General features: G+C 42.7%; 1 protein-coding gene across 2 annotated transcripts in view; it reads left to right on the top strand.

Moving 5' to 3' along the window:
• The window catches only part of LOC120066315 (homeodomain-interacting protein kinase 3-like), a 51,459-nt gene that overhangs the window by 16,405 nt on the left and 16,370 nt on the right, over positions 1–18,684 (top strand). For both annotated transcript variants that reach the window (XM_039017610.1, XM_039017609.1), the window contains exons 2-6: positions 10,865–10,988; positions 17,207–17,326; positions 17,464–17,550; positions 17,702–17,886; positions 18,047–18,200. In XM_039017610.1, coding sequence (XP_038873538.1) covers positions 10,865–10,988; positions 17,207–17,326; positions 17,464–17,550; positions 17,702–17,886; positions 18,047–18,200 — 670 coding nt within the window. The remainder of the gene's footprint in view (positions 1–10,864; positions 10,989–17,206; positions 17,327–17,463; positions 17,551–17,701; positions 17,887–18,046; positions 18,201–18,684) is intronic.

Genomic DNA, 18,684 nt, shown 5'->3' with positions numbered 1-18,684 from the left:
GGTAGGGAAGTTGCTAAGGAGAGCCGTCTTCTCTCTCTCGCCCCAGAATATGATCAAATCCTTGGAGTGATCAGAGTCGGAGGGAGGCTGCGCCGAGCAGAGGTTTTGGACCCCGACGCTATCCACCCAATTATCCTTGACTCCAGACACCCTCTTACCAGGCTCCTCATCAAGAGTTATGATGAAAAGCTTCTCCACCCAGGGCCAGAGAGGGTCTATGGGGAGATGAGGCGGAAGTACTGGATACTTGGAGGACGAGGAGCCATTCATAAGCACCAATACGCCTGCGTAGAATGTCAGAGATGGCGGGCTGGAGCCACTGTGCCCAAAATGGCAGATTTACCCCCTGCTCGCTTGCGCCTTCTCAAACCACCCTTCTGGTCAACAGGAGTAGATTGCTTTGGCCCCTTGACGATCAAGCTAGGTCGTCGAGTGGAAAAGCGCTGGGGCATTCTATTCAAGTGTTTGACGACTAGGTGTGTCCACCTGGACCTACTGGAGAGTTTGGATACTGAAGCCTTCCTCATGGCCCTACGGCGGTTTATCTCCCGACGGGGGAAACCCTACGAGATCCTGGCTGACAGAGGCACAAACTTCAAGGCAGGAGAAGCCAGGTTGGAGGAAGCCTTCCAAGCCATGGAACCCAGCCTCCAGGATCAGCTGATGGACCAACAAATCTTATTCAAATTTAACCCTCCAGGAGCTCCTCATTTTGGAGGAACATGGGAGCGAGAGATCACATCTGTAAAGACGGCCTTACGAGTCGTCCTGGGGGACCAAACTGTCACTGAAACTGTCTTGCGGACCGTCCTGATAGAGGTGGAAGGGATATTGAACTCCAAACCCTTGGGATATCTCTCTGCAGATATCGCTGACCCCGATCCGGTTACACCGAATATGCTCTTGATGGGACGCCGAGATGCGTCACTTCCTCAAGCCATGTATGCTGATACCAACCTCGTTGGCAGACGCCGGTGGCGACACAGCCAGATCTTGGCTGACCATTTCTGGGCCCGATTCATTCGGGATTACCTACCAAGCCTACAGCACAGAGGGAAATGGCGGAGAGAAATGGCCAGCCTGTAAACTGGCCAAGTAGTAATGGTGGTGGACCCTCAGCTGCCTCGAGCCTCCTGGCCGGTGGGATGTATCACTCAGACCATGCCTGGGACCGATGGTCGCGTTAGATCAGTGGAGATCCAGGTAAAGAACCGGACATATATTAGGCCAGTTGCTCGACTAATTCCTCTCCCTGAGATGACGGAGGACGGGGAGCAATGAGCCTTTTTGAGGAGTGTGGAATTTAACACAATTTATTCCTTTTATTTCCATGACTTTGGAGTTGTGTAACAGTTAGGCTAGCACCACTGACAGCAAATTACAGACTATTAGAACAAAGCTGAAACGCCAAGAAAAATTATATTTACAGGGGAGTGCATAACGAGCCACTCGCATTTGCAAGTGCAGAGAGATGAAGCCCAGGTCTCTTATGCCTGAATGGATCGTGTGTGCTTTCCACATAACCAGCTTCTTGTGCCTGCTCAGAAAACCTTGCTGTTGCCTCTGGAGGATTCCTCCCAAATGATGGAATACTCCTGTCCTGTCTAGCTGTTTGTGCATATCTAGTTTAGACCTTGGAGAATCGTATTGTACCATGTGCCTTTTTCATTGATAAGACACAGATTTCTTACATCATGCTTGTTGGTCTAGTGCTGATAGCTGTGAGAGAGGCCTATTGGTGAGGTTTTTCTAATCTAGGCCTAATGCTATTCTTGAACTGGAAAGCTAGGCTAAATTCTATTGGCTATGAAACTAGTCCACAATGTTTTCTTGCTTTGAGCCAGATGGTAAAATGTTGATAGTGCAGTCCTCAATTCTGCATTGTTAACCAGGAGGCACTGGTGTCTTATTGCCAAGTATCCTATAGGGTACTAGGGGATATGGGTTCTGTACCATTTTGTAGTATTTTTGAAGCCATAAGCTTTCTAGAAAAACACATTCGGGGCATTCTTCTTTGGGTACATAGATGCCTTGTGAAATGCTTGCATGCAGGCCTAGACATAATCAGTGTGGGTGCAATGCAAGCTGCTAGACAAAATGATAGGCCTGACATTCACCAGTGATATTTGCCTTTGCCACAGTAAAACTGAAATCCCTCACCATTATGCAACAGCACTGTTTTTCTTTCTCCTCCTCCCTCTGGTTCACAAAGCTCATTTTAATTTCTGCAGCTCATGTTCTCTCATGGCAGACTTGATTGGCCTTAAAAACTTCTTATGGCTGCATCCCGCTAACGGGATCGATATGACAACAGCCAGTGAAAGTGCAGGGCGCCAAATTCAAACAACAGTAATCTCATAATTAAAATTCCTCAAACATACATGTCTTATATCATTTTAAAGGTAGTCTTGTTGTTAATCCCACCAAAGTGTCCGATTTTCAAATAGGCTTTTCAGCGAAAGCACTACAAACGATTGTTAGGTCACCACCAAACCACAATAAGCACAGCCATTTTTCCAGCGAAATATAGCAGTCACAAAAAGCAGAAATAGAGATAAAATTAATCACTAACCTTTGATGATCTTCATCAGATGACACGCATAGGACTTCATATTACACAATACATGCATGTTTTGTTTGATAAAGTTCATATTTATATCAAAAAATCGGAGTTTACATTGGCGCGTTACATTCACTAGTTCCAAAAACATCAAGTGATTTTGCATAGCCACATCGTTTCAACAAAAATACTCATCATAAATGGAGATGACAATACAAGTTATACACATGGAATTATAGATATACCTCTCCTTAATGCAACCGCTGTGTCAGATTTCAAAAAAACATTACGGAATGAGCAAACCAAACAATAATCTGAGACGGCGCTCAGAATAATAGCCAAATTAGCCGCCATGTTGGAGTCAACAGAAACCAGAAAATACATGATAAATGTCTCCTTTGATGAACTTCATCAGAATGCAGTCCTAGGAATCCCAGGTCCACAATAAATGCTTGATTTGTTCGATAATGTCCGTTATTTATGTCCAATTAGCTACTTTGGTTAGCGCGTTTGGTAAACAATTCCAAAGTCACAAAGCACGTCCACTATAACGTGACGAAATGTCCAAAAGTTCCGTAACAGTCAGTAGAAACATGTCAAACGATGTACTAAATCAATCTTTAGAATGTTGTTAACATACGTCTTGAATAACGTTCCAACCGGAGAATTACATTGACTTCAGTTGAGAGATGGAACGGAGCTGCCTCTCACGTGAACGCGCGTGTTCAATGCGTTGTCACCTCATGGCAGTGATTACTCATTCCTGTCTCCTTCGGCCCCCCTTCACATTAGAGTCATCAGACAAAGTTCTATTGACGGTTGACATCTAGTGGAAGCCGTAGGAAGTGAAAACTCATCCATATCTCGCTGTAATTTCATTGGGAGCTTGGTTGAAAATCTAGCAGCCTCAGAAAAAATCCAAACAGGAAGTGGAACTTCTCAGGTTTTTGCCTGCCATATGAGTTCTGTTATACGCACAGACATAATTCAAACAGTTTTAGAAACTTCAGAGTGTTTTCTTTCCAATACTACTAATAATATGCATATATTAGCAACTATGACTGAGGAGTAGGCCGTTTACTCTGGCCACCTCTGTGCACCTTTCATCCAAGCTACTCAATACTGCCCCTGCAGCCATAAGAAGTTAACATGTGCTGTTTTAGGTTGGACCTCATTCCATAGATCCAGGAATTTGAATGCTGCATCCTTAAAATCTGTACATTCTGTACTTGTACTTTATGTTTGATGGCCATTTTGTTTTACTTCAGCGCCAGTACATTTTGAAATGTTCAGGGTATATTTTTTCCCCCACTTTCCCATGTGCCTACTAAACAGGTCATTTGATTTCTATGCAAACTGCACTTTTCATCACCAAGGTTTTGGTTCGTATCTAATCCACGGCCTGCATACATATTTCATCTGATCTAATGTCAACAGATTACATTTACATTTAAGTCATTTAGCAGACGCTCTTATCCAGAGCGACTTACATTTTTTAACCTTTATTTAACTAGGCAAGTCAGTTAAATTAAGAACAACCTCTTATTTTCAATGACGGCCTAGGAGCAGTGGGTTAACTGCCTTGTTCAGGGGCAGAACGACAGATTTGTACCTTGTCAGCTCGGGGATTTGAACTTGCAACCTTTCGGGTTACTAGCCCAACGCTCTAACCACTAGGCTACCCTGCCGCCCAGGGAGATCTCAGAATCTCAGAATTGTGGAATAACTAGCTGCTTCCGATGACCTAATCATGGGTTCAGCCTCCTTTGACCAGAGGCCAGTCTGTCTAGCCAAGGCCTGGTAAATTACTTGAGTCTTGGTGTAATGAAATGCCTGGAGGGAATGAGAGCAGTTGATTTTTGCATGGCGTTGATTATCAAACCGTGAAGACCAAACAGAAGATTTACACCAAAGGGTGTAGTAGAAACCATCCATGTAGCCACCAATTAGTTACCCTAGTAGTGTATCTCATCTTGGTGTAGAGCTCTCTATGCGTTTGCTCTACTTTGCATTTAGCTGTTCATGTGATTTTGGCCCAGTAAGCATGTTGGCTGTCATGGTACTGTTGCTGGTATTATTTATTGCTTTACCTGTCAATATCAGAGTCTGTGGTGTTTGTTCTCATGCTCAAGATTGCAATTGTTTCTGTGATAAACCGTGCGTATTGCCTACATTCATATCCCTTGGATTCATTCCTTTTCGGTACCTATGCCGCTTAGAAAAGCTGCTGTCCTCTGATGACCCAGGCTATGTTTTGAAAACCAAGCTGATCTTTTTTTGTGCTGGTAGCCTTTTATGTCTGCTACAGATCCTAGTCGATGTTGCTTTGTGGCTTCCTGTAATGCTGGAAACATGAGATGCTATTGCCTGCATTAAAGGGATACTTTGGGATTTTAGCATGCTAGCAGATACCCATAGACTTCAAGTCATTGCGCTAACGCTAGTTAGCCATGGCTCGCGAAACTACCTCTAACTTCCTTCATACTGGACACAGAGACATAGCAATGATAACCACATGTTCATCTAACACTGGGAAGTAGATAAAGGGCCTCATTGCCAAAATCCTGAAGTATCCTTTTAAACCCTGGAAATTGTTAGTACTCTACCCTCCTGTTTGATGTTTGAGCTGGGGTTTAGTTTTACAGGTGTGAAGTGGGTTTGCATGCTTAGTTGTTCAGGGTCAATCAGACCAGTGGCACACTCACCACCTGATTTTATATTTACTCTACCACATTGTTTTAATGCATTGCCTAACTCCCTTTTAGATCAAGATTGAAGTTTCTATGGCTGTCTGATCCCACAGTAGAGAGAAGGCTGTGTGGTCAGATCAACCAGGGCTGCTGTTTGATCAGCGAAACATGCCCTTGGCGGTATACATCATTAAAGTAGAAATGGTCAGGAACACGATGGTCTGTGGCTGCTTGATTAGGACTGTTTTTTTAATTGGCACATTAAATCAGGTCTTGTGATCATGGTTGGGCTGATGCCCTAATGAAGTCTGAATGTCCTGTGTTGACAGACAGCAGATGGGGTCAATGGAGTGCTATTCTACAGTCTGAATGCTGCCTTAGGGCTGATCCTCAGGCTGGAATGCGTCTTCCATGCCTTACCGCTCACGCTCTCAACGAGATGTCACGTGACTTGAGTTTTAGGCCGCAGCCCTATAAAAGCTCCGACACACCAGTAGGATTGTCAAACGTTTGCCTGCCAACAGTAGATAGCACCTCTGAACAGTGTTGGCAGTCAATCTCTTGTGTTCATCCTTGTTTGTTTGGCATATCTGTGCGCTTTGCTTATGGTCTAGATTCCAAGTTATCTGTGCTAATGTTGCTATTTTAGAAAGCCCTTGTTGATACTAGCCAAGAAACAATTTAATTCACACTTCATAATCCCATACTGCCAGCCTATAGCCAAATGTTTAGCTAGCTAATGTTAGCATATTCGCTATCTACCACAATATAGAATCGCTAAGGACACTGCATTAACTCAGCAGATAACACTCCTGTTTCAGGGAAACTAGAGAATTCATTGTGATTTTTAAATATGCCAATACTAGCTACAGTGATTTGCTAGCTTGGAGGAACTATTTAGTGTTGTGTGCATTGTCTGTACACTTGGCTAGCTACCCATCCCACAGGCTACATTGCATATGTAGTGTGACTGGCTCATCTGTGGATGTACGTAGAAAATGTCCTCTTTTTTCCCCCCTCCTTTATTTTGGCTCCCTCACGTGAGGGTTCGTGCTTTCTGTTTGGCAAAAAGTAAAGGTGTTGGCCACTGACGAGCATTACAATGCTACAAGTAGAATCGTTAGGTTTGTCGCTACCGGGTTGGCACTCAGCAGGTACCATTTTTTGTTCTAGCAAGAGAAGGAATGGCCTCCCGCTATGATAAGTATCTAACGGCAGTTAGGTTCTCGGTGTGTTTCATGCTCAAGACCGATTTATGTTAGGATGTGACGGGGAGCCAGTGTCACGTGCAATGACAGTTCCTTTCTCATCCCCTCCAGCTTGACGACCAAGGCTGTGTATTTATCTTCAATCTGCAGACCAATATAAGTCAGACACAGGAAAAAATAAATCAAGGCATTTCCTCGTTGCGTGATTAGAAATAGAAACCCATTTCCTTCTGTTCTGTTGATTTTAGCCTTGACTTTCTAATGGAACCGCATTGCTCTTAGGTTATGTTTGTGGTTCTGCCCTTCATTTGAATGGGTGGTCACAGCCCGACTCCCAGGCCCCAGACCAGCAGTTCATTATAATTAGGGCTGGGAAGTGCCAGGGACCTCGTGATACGATACTTTGGTGCCGTTGCAAGATGTTTTGCGATTCTATATGTATTGCGATTAGGGCTGGGTCGTATACCGTATTTTACTATATACCGGTATTGATGCACGGACTGGTTTGGATTTTTACTTTACCTTCTAAAATGGTATTTGATTGTTTAGTTTGTTAAATGTGATATGCCGGGTGTAACTATACAAATGGACGTTTTCTCTCACGTGTGTGTGATGCTTTCCACATAGACCTAGTCCCACCCCCTGTCACTCAAGGAGCGCATTTGTTGCTTGACCACAAGACACTTTCATTAAGTGTGCATGGTCAATGCAGCACATGCAACAATGTCGTTTCCACTTTGATCTTAATATAAATCCACAAGCGTTCTATAATTACAGTATTAGTTTGTGTTTCTTACATCTGCAAACAGCTAGTTTGTATTTTCTTAGCAAGTTAAGATAAATCGCTTGTTAGCTGGCCAGCTAATAAAAGTACTGAGTCAGAGCAAACGTAGCTAGCTAATACAGCCTGATACCAGTGCTGGTGGAGGCTTAAATCAGCATGTTGTTTGTGCAACAGTATCTTCTAAATCAAAGAGGAAGAGGGGAGCATGAATATATTGGCTACGTGAATAAAGATTTAATGTAGCCAAAGATTATAGGGTCCACTAGGAAACACTGAACATCACTTTGGTTCCTACCCTGTCACAATAACTCATCCATGGCATTTTCATTCGTTGTCATGTCAAACACTGTATTCAAAGTGTCCACTGTTATTTATATTATAACTATAGAATTACATAACTATAGAGCTGATTTAGCTCTAGCTTACACTATAGTAGCAAAAAAAATCAATACTGAGTCAAATATTGATATAATATCATCCAAAAGTAATATTGCAAAATGTAACTTGCATATTTCCCCATCACTAGCGTCTTTATCCTGTAGCTTCTCCAGTAGGAGAGTGGTTATCTGCTGGTGCACAGGCACTTCTCAGTGTTTCTTTAATGACCCAATCAGGCATGGAGGATATTTAATGACTGTTGAGTGAAAGTAAATGATGCCCCCTTCTGTGGCTTGAAAAGCTTCTAGCTAGCCATCTTCCCTCCCTGTTTATTCTAATTTTAAATTCCGATTGGCTGCTATTCCAAGCTCTCCGTTGACATCGTGTTATGTTAGCTATGTCAGGTTGGTCTGTTTTTACCTAGTTAATGCAGCTCTCATGTGAATGGTCCAGTGTATTTTAATTCTGGAAATGGTTGCCCCCCTCGAGGCTTCACAAAGTGCTGTGCTCCATCAAATATAGTGTGTGTTGTACAGGCAGCTTCTGGAAAGGCAGGCCATGGTTGCAGCCTTTATCACACTGCCAGAGTTGAGTTATGGGTGGTAGGCTGTCCCCACTGGGAGTGAGCCACACGCACATACATACATACACACACACGTACGTATACGCACACACAGGTTCAGCCACACACACATACACACTCCAGCCCCAACCCATGAAGAATGCACTAGCTTAGAGGAGATATGATCATGCCATTTTTCAAAATACCCAACTTTTTTCATTAAAAAAAAATTGGAAGCAGTGAACTAGTCTGTTTCTGGGTACTGGTGCGTTTGTATGGGGGAATTTTGGTCTTTCTGTGAATTTGGAGGGCAGTGAATATAGTCCCCTGTTCTGCTGCAAGAGTTAAGATATGCAATCGGGTGATATTTGCTTCAAAGAGCGCTTCTGTTCTTTGTTTTTGTTGCTTAGTTAATGGGCTAACCTGGGTTATAATCCATTACCCCTGTTAAGGCATCTCAATGGATGGTTGATGTAGTACATTTAAGCATTCTCCAGTTCCCAAGGTTTTCCAAAGAACACATGGCAGTGATGATCAGCTGTGGAGATCACTAGCTAGTCACCCCATGAGTATTGTTTGAGAACCATGGCAGGAGAGCAGCATGCTGTGGGGATGGGAGGGCCAATGTCACTCAGATTGTCAGCACAGCTGGGTGCAGGTGAAGACAGAGGTTGAGAGACCCCCTCACAGCTCCCCCCTCATCTCCATTCCCCTGACACGTGTTTATTTCAGTAGATGGTTAGTTAGGACTATGGTTAGATATATTCTGCTCCTGGGCCTGTGGAAGACACTTGTTTCCCCCAGAACAGCTGCATTTTTCAGTGTTCTCCTGGCCCACAGGGAGGCTGACCCTCAGGCCTGGTTGACCTGGTGGTCAGATACATGAGTGTCACAGTAGCAAAGATTTTTAAAATAACTAACCCAAGCTGGACCACAGCCTGTCTTTTCCAATGGGAGCACATTTAATGGATGGGCAGAACAAGCAAGGAGATTGGCAGAGCCAAGCACAAGGTAGCGAGATCCTATTGACACGTTCTAGCATATATTTCTGTTAGGGAACGCCTACTCTGTGAAGTGCGCGTGTGCAATAACTCAATTCGCCCTTGCACTCCTAAACAACTGCATTTTTCTTTTTTACTTTGGCAAATGGTAGTCTATTTAGTCCACTCTGCTCGTAACAGATTGTAGTTTTGGGAATGGAACTGTATTGAGATCAAATGTTTAATCGATGAGAGAATTTGCCGAATGTCACCTGAAATCCATCGCGCTCAGTCTTCTCCTACTGCCGGCCACTAGGCTTCCTCACATCACCATATTTGGTGGTGAGTGGAAATGCCAACTAGATGCTTCAGATTTATACAGCCGGTGAAACACCTGGCTCAATGGTTCTATCTGTGACAGTACCCTAGGAAGCATGTTCTCTGGAGACTGACTGGGGCTACCCACCATTAGCACATTAACTTCCTGCTCAAACCTGGACGAATCGAATTACTCGCATGATATCTAGGCAATATTAGTTAATGCTGTTGTTATTTAGGCGTTGGCGTAATAGGTTAGGCTATATCTCTAACAGAACATTTTGTAATATGACCTAATAGACTCGTCTGAACTTGGCAGTAAGCACACTATGTACAGGAGTAATTTTCCCTCCACCCTTCCCCTTTTTACAGAACATTAAAAGAATGGAGAAGTCTGTCTCTTCTCTGGATAACACTGACTTAATTTCCACATTAAGACAAACACTGAAATTAAGTTGATATTGAGTTTGTCAGTTTCCTTTCCTTTATGTAACTAACTTCCTGCTCTAACAGGAAGTTGTTAATTGTTGCTTCCGGTTTCAGCCCATGGTCGAAAAACATGAACTGTACTTATGTTCCTTTTAGACAGTCCTCTTTAACAGGCGTTGCTGCAAAACCTCAGCTATCGGGAAGTATGTGTTATCTCTTCACACAATGGTGCCTGAGGAGGCTAACTTTGAGCAGCAGTCCCCCTGTGGGTGTACATGATCTCCTCATCTGTTGCCAGTGTGGTCCATGGCTGGATATAGAGTACACATCTGCCTCTGTGTTGTCTTTTACTCAGGCTGTGAGCTGGGTGTGTTCTCATTTTGCACTTCTCTAGTCATTCTTTTGTCATGCCTTCCCTTGCTGAATTTGTTTTCAGCATTTATCCGCAGACAGAGATTTCCTGTCAGCAGGTGGTCATTTGGCTGGGAGGTGAAACGTGTTAAACCGAGTGACGACAGTGTCACTCTATAATGGTTTCATTAGGGTGTTGTGTCCGACCATCGCTAGGCAACGGATGTTTCCTCTGTTGTCAAGGCTGCCACGTTGCATAGCCTTTTTTTAAAACTGGTAACTGATTGGCCATTCTTTTAAAAGGAAGTGGAACGCAGTAATGCCCGCAAAATTGCTTAATGGCCGTCAAAGTCCACAAGTGTCATTCTTCAGCTTGATGTAACCAGTGTGTTCTCAATCCCAATATTTGAAGAAGTAATTCACATACTGCATTCTGTGTGACGTCCTACATGAGGCCCCACAATAAATCATGTTAGATAATATCTTGAGTTTCCTGCCCTCTGATTTAAAACAAATCTAATGCCTGGTGTGTGTTCTTGTCTCAGAATGGTTGTTGAAACTGCTCCCCGCTAACCTCTGTCCTGTTTGTCTTCCCTGTATACAGGGCTCCAGAGATCATCCTGGGCCTGCCGTTCTGTGAGGCCATCGACATGTGGTCCCTGGGCTGTGTCATCGCTGAGCTCTTCCTGGGCTGGCCCCTCTACCCAGGAGCACTGGAGTATGACCAGGTAAATAAAAGTACCTGCTTAACTTTTTAGGGCTGCAATCCCGTTAACGGGATCGATATGACAACAGCCAGTGAAAGTGCAGGGCGCCAAATTCAAACAGAAATCTCACAATTAAAATTCCTCAAACATACAACTATCTTATACCATTTTAAAGGTAATCTTGTTGTTAATCCCACCCCAGTGTTCGATTTCAAAAAGGCTTTACAGCAAAAGCACCACAAACGATTATCTTAGGTCACCACATATAGCCACAGAAAAACACAGCCATTTTTTTCCCCCAGTGAAAGAGAGGAGTTTCAAAAAGCACAAATAGAGATAAAATTAATCACTAACCTTTGATTTTCATCAGATGACACTAATAGGACTTCATGTTACACAATACATGTGTGTTTTGTTTGATAAAGTTCATATTTATCAAAATATGAGTTTACATTGGCGCGTTACATTCACTAGTTCCAAAAACATCCAGTGATTTTCCATAGCCACATCATTCAACAGAAATACTCATCATAAATGTAGATGATAATACAAGTTATACACATGGAATTATAGATATACCTCTCCTTAATGCAAACGCTGTGTCTGATTTCAAAAAAACTTTACGGAATAAGCCAGCCATGCAATAATCTGAGACAGCGCTCAGACAAATTAGTCACAATTAGCCGCCATGTTGACGTCAACATAAACAAGAAATTGCATGATAAATATTCCCTTTGATGATCTACATCAGAAAGCACTCCAGGAATCCCAGGTCCACAATAAATGTTTGTTTTGTTCGATAATGTCCGTTATTTATGTCCAAATACCTTCTTTTGTTAGCGCGTTTGGTATACATATCCAAACGCTCATTCTGGTCAGCGTTACATCGGACAAAAACTTCAAAAAGTTATATTACAGGTCGAAGAAATATTTCAAACTAAGTACAGAATCAATCATTAGGTTGTTTTTAATATGTAGCTTCAATAAAGTTCCAACCGGAGTATTCCTTCTTGTCTTCATGAGCAATGGAACGCAAGTGGGTACCATGAGGAATAAGCGTGATCAGAAAATGGCTGACTGCCAGACACCTGAAAGATTCTGCTATCATTCTCTCTCACAACATCATAGAAGTCTCATTGTAATTTCTATTGATGGTTGACATCTAGTGGAACCCCTAGGCAGTGCAACATCATTAATATCTCAAGGGGATTTCATTGGGGACTCTGGTGAATACATACAAACCTCAGATTTCTCACTTCCTGTTTTGATTTCTCCTCAGGATTTTGCCTGCCATATGAGTTCTGTTATACTCACAGACATAAATCAAACAGTTTTAGAAACTTCAGAGTGTTTTCTATCCAATACTACTAATAATATGCATATATTAGCAACTGGGACTGAGGAGCAGGCAGTTTACTCTGGGCACCTTTTCATCCAAGCTACTCAATACTGCCCCTGCAGCCATAAGAAGTTATAACCTCTAAAAGTTTGGGGAGGAGAGCGATACTAAGCTAACATAAATCATAAGGAATAAGGTTTTGAAGTGCCTGTCCTATATCTAGGAGATATAAGAACACTCAGGAAATATTTGTGTTTTTTAAAACGCATTTAACCCCTTATTTTTGTTGCCACAACTACCTCCATACTTCCATTATTTTGCATGGGTTACCTTACGTGACACTTGTGTGGGGTTATATAGCAAAACGGAGAACAACATAGTGCTCGTGAGAGTCTCCCCTTTCCATAGTGGTCTCAACAATTTTCAGGCCAAACCGTTCGGACTCTACAGACGTTTTTGTGTGAAGACCGGTTTTCGGGATGTCTCCTGGTCTGAGGAACACAGCTGTATCTCTGTCACCTTTCACCGCAGATGTGGAAGGGCAACATAGGTGGATGCGGTGGCTTGAGATACAGCAGCTTATGCAAAAAACGATCTTAAATTGACTGATTTTGAGGATTTAAAAAAATGTATTATTATGTTACTTAGATTGATGTACATGTTTGTCAATAGATATAAGGATTATATGCTCAGACACACTGTTAGGATTGACAAATGTTTGCCTGCTGAGAGTACTTAGCATCTCTGAACAGAGTTTTCGGCAGTCAATTAGTTTGAGTTTACACAGCACCAAACTTGAAGCTGTCAGCCTTGTTCAAATACTCTAGACCACGTGGCAGTAGCATTGCCACTTTGGGATTTAACCCCTCTACTTCCCTAGAGTCCAGTGAGCTCATGGATATCAGTATGATAGAAGTTGGAGGTAGTTTTGTGAGCCAATGCTAGCTAGCATTTTTGCAATGACTTGAAGTCTCTTGTATCTACTAGCATGCCAGCAGTTACCATATACTTCTAGTCATTGTGCTAACGCTAGTTAGCAACTTCATTAAAACTGCACACAGAGACATAAAAATGGTATCCATAAATTAATCTGACTCCGGGGAAGTCAAATCCTGAAGTATCCTTTTAAGCTTAGTTTGGCAATGCATGTCCCTGTGTGTGTTGCTTTGCCAATGCTCGCTAACTAGCTAATAGGGATGTGCATCTTTCCCTTTCAAGAAGATTTGATATCTAGATAGATGGGATACAATACAGGAACGATACGTTTTAGTTTGACACTATCACCCATTTGTCATTTTTGCAGATTAAGTGTTTAGGATAGTTATGTATCACTATTGTTTACAAATGAGCAATGACCTAGCCAATGCATATACAGCACAACTTTGGATTTCACCCCCCATCTCAAAATCGAATGGTTTTTACGGAGTGATCTTCTCTTTTCCACTTGCTTCGGACATGCAGTGCTCCTAACAAAAGTGGTTGCTGTCCTCGTTATGAAATTATCAACTTTACCCTGTATATCTAAAAATTACCATATAAACTTGTTTAAAGCAAAACTATAAAATCAATTGTATAGCCAGATGAGTCGTCTCCGTTAGCTTACTTTTATTCCGGTAAAACACAATTTTCAACAGCACATAGATGACCATAACCTAGCAAATTACATAGGTTTTATAGTTGAGTGACAACCTAATATCACACAAGCCATTTTAGCGTTTGAATGCTGATGGTGCGCAAGATCATAAATATTCCGCCTATCTCGCATTGGTCAGTGGGTGAAGCTGGGCACAGTGCGCAGTTTGACTAAGTAACTGATATTGCCTGGGGTCGTTCGGCGTGTCAAATTACTTTTAGATCAATGACTGTCAACACCATTACAAAGGAAGCATCAGTTGTCACAACGTTCAAAATCGTTTTTCTGACCGCATGTTACATTTGGACCGGTTTGGGGTCATACACACAAAAAGCTTATTTCTCAACAACAACAAAAAACACATTTGTTTACATCCCTGTTTGTAAGAATTTTTCCAAGATAATCCATCCACCTGACAGGTGTGGCATGTCATGAAGCAGATTGAACAGCATGATCATTACACAGGTGCACCTTGTGCTGGGGACAATAAAAGGCCACTCTAAAATGTGCAGTTTTGTCACACAATGCCACAGACGTGTCAAGTTTTGAGGGAGTGTGCAATTGGCATGCTGACTGCAGGAATGTCCAACAGAGCTGTTGCCAGATAATTATGTTTATTTCTTTACCATAGTCTGCCTCCAATGTTGTTTTAGAGAATTTGGCAGTACATCCAACCGGCCTCACAACCGCAGACCACATGTAACCACGTCAGCCCAGGACCTCCACATCCGGCTTCACCTGCGGGATCACCTGAGGAGTATTTCTGCCTGTAATAAAGCCCTTTTTGTGGGGAAAAACAAATTCCGATTGGCTGGGTCTGGCTCCTCAGTGGGTGCGCCTGGCTCCCAAGTGGATGGGCCTATGCCCTCCCAGGCCCATCCAGTCATGTGAAATCCAAAGATTTAGGGCCTAATGAATTCATTTCAATTGAATGATTTCTAAACTGTAACTCAGTAAAATCTTTTAGATTGTTGCATTTATATTTTTGTTCAGTATAGTATACCTTTTATACGATTTATGGACAAACTACAGCAACATGTAGTTTTATTCACATCATTTAGGTTTTTCTAAAGTAAAATGGTTTAAAATGACCAGAGAATTTAATTGGGACGTATTTTGGGTAATGAATATTTGGGGTGAAAGTGTACAAAATTTAGGCAAATGTATTTAAAATAAGACACTGTGCCATCAACTAGGCATCTTAGTCTTCTGAATGATAGTTGATTGTTGCAGATGCCTCATGGTTTTCTAACTCAATTTGTTACTGCCATGGTTAAAACTGGTTTCATGAGAATCACCTGCCAGCCCATAGCCACATTAGCTAAACGGTTATCATCTAATTCACTAGCTAGCACAACATGGCTGGCTAGCTAGCCACAGACACTGCACTAACTCTCAGCAGCTAACACAGGCAGCTGATTCATTGAAACAAATTGTTTTAATTATAATTTCAATACTAGCTACAGTGGCCAGCTGGCTAGCTTGGAAGAAGTGTTGTGTGCAGTTAGCTAGCTACCGTCCCATAGTGTAGCCTATATGACTGTCTCATTTAGTAAGTTGCAAGGGGGTCGACGTCGTCGGGAAAAGGATTGTTTTTTGTTGTTGTTCTTGTTGGCTGGCCTTTCAGCACCCCACTCGTGCTCTTTAGAGAGATGTCTTTACCGACGGGGAAACTGATTCCACATGTACAAACGCTAGCAAATGTCAGTCAGGTGCTATCGCCGACGGTCCCCAAAACAGACTACTCAGCAAGCGAACGAATGTCAAATGAATGCCAGATGATGGACAGATCAACATTCGGTGCGGTGTGTGTGTGTGGTCTATCATCTCCAAAGCTATCAGACTGTCAAGGGAAGAGAACATCACTAGCAGAACTGACAGCTCAGTGAAGACAGACCGATCAGTGGAGTAGGATAACAGTCCCTGATGCCTGTGTGCTGGTGTATTTTGATTCTGAATGCGAGGATGGTTAAGGCATCCACTTTTTGTTTGATTTTAAAGCCTATTAATATTAAATGTCTAATGTAGACATTATTGGAAAAGGAAATTGTCTGGGCCATGTCCCCCGGCTTAAAGGACAGACCATGGGAATGCTCTGTGTGCTGTGGCGTTTGTCATTTTTTTGTCTAGTGGTCATTTGGACAGCGACCAAGCAGTAGTGCTTTGCTGATCAGAAGCCCCCTGACCGCTGCACCATGCCAGCAACCCCCCCCCCCCGCACCACCAGCAGGTTCTCACATCATTGCTCTCACTGCGTTTATGCAGGGTTGTGGTAACCTGATTGAGTCTCTATAATATCCAAATCATCAAGCCATTAACAAAGCCAGTGAAACTCACTGGTCTACTGTCTGTTGTCAAGCGCTGGAACAGCGGCTTTGCACAGTGAGAAAAAGAGCCCTGTCTCATGGCCTAACTCATGCCTAGTCTTGTAGTTGTAGCCGCTCTAAGGCACAGTGCTTTGACTGGGAGACGGTAGCTATGAAGTACCCTTTGTGAGAAAAAAGCCTTACTGGCTTTACGGTCAGGGACAGATGCTAACATGTAGCTATATATGTCATGCTGTCGGTGTCACTGCTCCCATGGCAGATCAAGTGTCAAAACATAAAAGTCAGGTCTATTGCTGTTTAAAAAATAATTTGAGTAATGATCTCATGGGCAGCAATGAAATTGTTGTTTGAATAAGAAATAATTAAATCACCAAGTTACCAGATAAGCAACATGTTTTTTGTATTAAGGTTGCCATGGCAATTTTGGAGCACAAGTAGGCCTATGTCTAGCCTGTGTATTTTAAGTGGCGCTCAGTCAACATATCAAGGACCTCAGCCACCCGAGCTACAGCCTGTTCACCCCGCTACCATCTAGAATGCGGAGACCGTACAGGTGCATCAAAGCTGGGACCCGAGAGACTGAGAAAAGGCTTCTATCTCCAGGCCATCAGACTGTTAGTCACCACTAGCCGACCTCCGCCCAGTACCCTGCCCTAAACCTTAGTCACTGTTCTAGCCGGCTACCACCCAGTACTCTACCCTGCAACTTAGACTGTTGCCATTGTACATGGTCATTGAACACTGGTCACTTTGTAAACATTATTATACTGTTTCATCCACTTTATATGTACAGTGTATATACTGTATTCTAGTAATGGCTAATGGAAATGACTAAATGTTGCTGATTCCTTTGTAAATGTATAGGAGTAGGTCTGACACGCAAGATAATTATGTTCATGTTGTAATCACAATATTTTCTTCCTATTTGTCTGCTCCATAGATTCGCTACATATCTCAGACACAAGGGTTGCCGGGGGAGCAACTGCTGAACGTGGGGACCAAGACTTCCCGCTTCTTCTGCAAAGAGTCTGACTCGCCTTATGCTCCCTGGAGACTGAAGGTAACGCACACTGACACCGTGTGACTACTGAACATTGACATCATATACCATAAGCACACCCAGTTCTGAGTACGCTAGGCAGAATTCTAGAGAATGCATGTCTGAATTTTGAAGACTCCCATTTCCTGTTTCTGTAGCTGACAGGGGAACATGAAACTGAGACTGGGATGAAATCCAAAGAGGCCAGGAAGTACATCTTTAGCAGTCTAGATGACATGGCACATGTGAGTACAGAACTTTAAACGATTTGACGCATTTAAGCAAAGTACGAAATTGCAAATAAGTAAATTATTCTTAAACTATCATATGACACTGTAGTGTGACCAGTGGATTTTAATAGAGTAGCTGGATGTTGATTTTGTTCTGCCGCCTCAGGTGAATCTGGTGCTGAACATGAAGGGCAGTGACTCGTTGGCGGAGAAGGCCGACCGGAGGGAGTATGTGGGCCTGCTGAAGACCATGTTGCTAATTGATGCTGAGAAGAGGATTGCTCCCTCCGATGCCCTCAACCATCCCTTTGTCACCATGCAGCACCTCCTCGACTTCCCCCACAGCAATCAGTAAGTCTAACCAACAAAAGCTCTTACATCCACTACAAAGAAGTGGTGAATTACAAATTATGATTACAGATGGTCACAGATCAGAAGTAGGCCACAATGTTCCATCTTGAATACCCTCTGCTTGATTCTTCATCTCACACGTTCTCTTGCTTCTCTCCAGTGTTCAATCATGTTTCCACATCATGGATGCCTGTCAATCACGGCACAACACGTACAACACACTCAACCGCAACAAAGCCCTGTTCCCCAGACCCTCAACCAACCCAGCTGGACTGCCGATAGCCTTCAGTAAGATGGGATCAGTTCGCTCTCAGGTAATCTATTAAGCACAATCACAAGAAGCTTCACATATTGTCTGAATTAATGAACACTGGAAATCTATGATGTTACATTTATGGCTGTGGTACATTGGTCCAGTAAGAAGTCTGTTTCCACCTACAGGAATATTAAGGCCATTGCATAATATTTACATAATGTTAATGGCACTGCTAGCTCTCACTATTCATTGTCTGAAGTAAATGCTGAAAAACAATGGCAACGCTAGCTATTCTCTCTTGTTATTTGAAAGGCCTAAACTCACCTATTAAACTTTTCAGCTGTCTTGATATTCTAGCAAGAAACCATTTTAATATAGCAATGCTCCAAAAAGAGAATAGAGAACCATTTTCAAACTGGCTGCTTTTTCATCAGCCCCAAACAAAACTAAAGATGTAATCATAATGATACATTAGAAACGCAATTACCATTATTGAGTAATGGCAAAGACCAAAAAGGCAGAATCACTTTAATTGTATCCAT

This window comes from Salvelinus namaycush, chromosome 21 (genome assembly GCF_016432855.1).
Source record: "Salvelinus namaycush isolate Seneca chromosome 21, SaNama_1.0, whole genome shotgun sequence".
In the NCBI taxonomy this organism is placed as follows: Eukaryota; Metazoa; Chordata; class Actinopteri; order Salmoniformes; family Salmonidae; genus Salvelinus; species Salvelinus namaycush.
Note: the sequence above shows the minus strand (reverse complement) of the source record. Positions and strands in the feature narration are given on the sequence as shown.